This window comes from Perkinsus marinus (genome assembly GCF_000006405.1).
Source record: "Perkinsus marinus ATCC 50983 genomic scaffold scf_1104296941898, whole genome shotgun sequence".
Taxonomy (NCBI): domain Eukaryota; phylum Perkinsozoa; order Perkinsida; family Perkinsidae; genus Perkinsus; species Perkinsus marinus.
In genome coordinates this window covers 5906-9382 of record NW_003212312.1, presented here as the reverse complement: position 1 = coordinate 9382, position 3477 = coordinate 5906, and the positions used below count along the sequence as shown (strand labels likewise).

Sequence of the window (3477 nt, the reverse complement as noted above, 5' to 3'; positions counted from 1 at the left end):
TTTCCCGTGCAAGTTGACAAGTGAGCAGACAGAATGACAATGTTACCATCAAGAGTGACAATGAGAATCCAAGTTTGTCACAATCAATTCTGTTACAATCAAGATTGACTTTGAGAATTCAAGTTGGGGTAAATCTCCTCTACCAGGAGGGGGGGGGTGGTCGGCAGTGATTGATAATACGGCCGACAGCCCGTTGGTGGTGACAACTTCAGTATGGCAGTTTTAAAAACTCCTCAATGTAAACGCTGGAAACAGATAAAGATGATGTTACTTGTTGTGACGATTTCAACTGTTCTAACACAAAGAGGCATTGTTGTTTGAGAGGCAGCCAATGTCGACACGCAGTGCATACTTAGTGGGGAACGCTCCAATGGGGGCGATAGTCCTAAACCTTAGTGTACGTTGAAAAAGTGTCAACGGTAAATGTACGAGTGTTAGTACAGTAGTAGCTTCTCAATCTTCTATAGATGTTAACGTTTCGTTTTGTTCCTGCAACCACATCGCGAATCCAAATCGTTCCCGAGTTCATATTGAGCAAGGCCCGCCAACGAACAGGCGATGGGCCCAGTGCTAAAGGGCGTACCGGCTAAGGTTGATAGCGACCTTGGAACATGCTCATCATCAACATTTACGCGACATCGTTACTGGCTTTCTGAAATGGTCGACAGATGCCGTGCTACTGTATATTGGATTGAATCTGTGAAACTCAACTCTGATTGCGCTCTTGAATTCAGGAGGGGCCAATTTAACACCACCCCGAATGGTTTGGTGCCTGTATATGAGGAGGACGCTAGGGATGTTGTTGGTTCAGATTGCCATTTTCAATGGATGTGGCGGACTGATAGAAGCCGAATAAAGTAGACAGACAAGTTAAGGATGTTTATTAGAGGCGTGTTTGTTATTACTACCGCATTGAGTACCACCATTACCATGCAGCAGTACACTATTCGTCTAGTCTTCGTATCACCATCGTAGTTGTCATCGTTTTGAAGTGCATGCATCGTTATATACCGATATTGTTTCATAAAACGCCGAAGTGGCGAAGGAGTGGTATGGTAACAGTGCGCAAGTCCATTAGCATTGAACATGTTCATTCCCATCTCTGACCCGCGTAGTGTTCTTGTATGCCGGTCATGCCTACAGTAGCTTCTGCACTGGTTGATGCATCGTGGAGCTTTTCACGACTACTGGGCCGACTCCAACTGCATTGTGCTCCTGGTCGTGCACTGTAAGGACTGTGACCAGGCAGTACAGCAAGCTAGAATAGCAGTGGCCTCGGGGGCTCATGGTATACTCCTGATTAACCAAGTCGAGAATGATGACGGCTCGGTCACTACGTTGCCTGTCAACCCCGACTTCACTCGTATTATATCTGCTGTTCGCCGAGCCATTGGAGATAAGCCCTTCCTCGGTGTGAACTGCCTCGCAATGACTGCTGATGTAGCCTTACCCCTGGTGACCAACGATGACTGTAGAATCGACGCCTACTGGGCCGACGATGCACGCATTGACGAAGGACGTGGTGTTGCGGACCAGGTCGAAGCTGAGAGAATCAGCAGTGTACGATCAGCTCACTCAAGCATAAAGTTTTACTTCGGAGGTGTGGCATTCAAAAAGCAACGAGTGGTTGCTGAGGAGGACTGGTCAAAGGCCGTGGCCCTGGCTACTCCCTTTATGGACGTAGTTGTTACCTCTGGTACTGCTACTGGTGTGCCTGCTGACATCAACAAGATCATTCAATTTCGCCAGGCTGCTGATACGAATGCTCTCGCGGTCGGCTCTGGGGTCACGCCCGAGAACATTGACAAATATTTGCCCTACGTCGACTGCATCATAGTCGCCACTGGTGTCTCGAAGTCTTTCCATGGGTTTGATGTTGGCAAACTGGACAAACTCTTATGTAAGTGTCGTGGGTACCCATGGTATGCTGGTATGATGCAGCCCCGAGTGAGAGAGCCGTCCTCGGACTTTGCCTGGCTTGATCCTTCAGCGATCTATGGTGATAAGTATGCCTGGTCGGCTCTACTGGAGGACTTGCGCGCGAAGATCTCTCATGTCGCGGGAGAGGACAGCGTTGCAGCTTTGGCTGGTGTCGATGCGACTGGCTTCATCACAGGAGGAGCCCTCAGTGCTTTAATAGGCGTTCCCTTCATTATCATACGCAAGGCCAATAAGCTATGTGTTCATACCATTGGTGTTGATTATGTCGACTATTCTGGCAAGACTAAAAGGCTGGAAATCAGGTCTCAATCACATGTATCTGTTTCTGCGGCTAGCACTGGTGTTATCGTAGTGGACTAGTGAATCGAGACTGGTCACACTATGTGTGCTGCTATCGAATTACTCACAGCTTCTGGTGTGCGAGTGTTAGCCGCAGTAGCAGTAGCTGCTGAGACTCGTGGTCGCCTAGTAGTGGAAGAAACCCTGGGAGGAGGGACCGTCATCTGTGCCTTGAACGGGCCGATCATACAGCGGGAAGTTGACTGTCATTTCATGGAAGGTTTCAAAGGTCTTGTTGGATTTCGTGTGTGACGAGGGCGACTGGAAAGGGCGCTAAGGCGTTCTCTAGACATTCCTGTGAGCGATCTGCACTATGTGATCATGATTAAGCAGTGTGTTCTTTTATCAACGAACTGTTGTGTGTATGTAGCTGAGGTTGACAGGGAAAGCGCGGCAAGGATTTGGTCTCTGGCTACGTTGTTGAGTCTGGAGCACGATTATGAAGGAACCGGTGAGGACCAAGAGAAAGAACAGGCTTATTCAGCGGCACTGTCGGTGGTTTTTTGGAATAAATTCAGAAAAATCAGCGCCGCTTCGAAAGGCGAATAAAATCAACGTGAAAACGACAAGCTCGAAGGTTGCCAGTGGGAAGTGTGGCACTTACTAGATATGGACCATGGATAGAAAACATGAGGCGCGGTAAGATACCACGAGGAAAATCTTCACTGTGCGCACTCTCACAGGGAATTGGGTCAACCGGAATACAAGTTCGGTGTTGCGAGACTTCGCTGATTTGATCTCTCACCTAATCCAGATCCTAGAGATAGGGGTCCGCGGCCAAAATGTATGTGTGGTTTAGTATGAAGTTGGTCGCTAAGGTTAGTCGCTACCTGAAGACCGCCACTGCGTTGGTGATGTCCTCGTCACTATTCTGCACGCGCTCGAATGCTTAATGGGAGAGAAAACCAGATGGTTCCTATTCCTTATATAAATGGGCACTAGGTCGGCCAGTACGAAGTATGGCAGTATGTGAACCTTTTTCTATTTTGAAACCATGCCTAAGATAAGTGTCGAAATTATGGTATGAGGTTTTAGCCGGTTTGCTGCTTTCAAACTGGTCGATGCAGGTCGATGGTTTCGTTCCAATTCCAGTACTGCCCTGATATGAATCGGTCCCGTGGTAGCTGAATTTCGGTACATTTCATCTGAATTTCGCACGGAGGGATTACAGTCGTCCGACCGGAGACCCTCCACAAA

The 3477-nt window shown here is 48.3% G+C and overlaps 1 protein-coding gene across 1 annotated transcript; it reads left to right on the top strand.

Moving 5' to 3' along the window:
• Positions 1-1161: 1161 nt before the first annotated feature.
• Positions 1162-2301, top strand: Pmar_PMAR025172 (conserved hypothetical protein; the record flags this gene model as incomplete). Its single annotated transcript, XM_002781518.1, has 1 exon — positions 1162-2301. The coding sequence occupies one exon, from the start codon at positions 1162-1164 to the stop codon at positions 2299-2301; it is 1140 nt and encodes a 379-aa protein (XP_002781564.1).
• Between the last annotated feature and the right edge of the window lie 1176 nt (positions 2302-3477).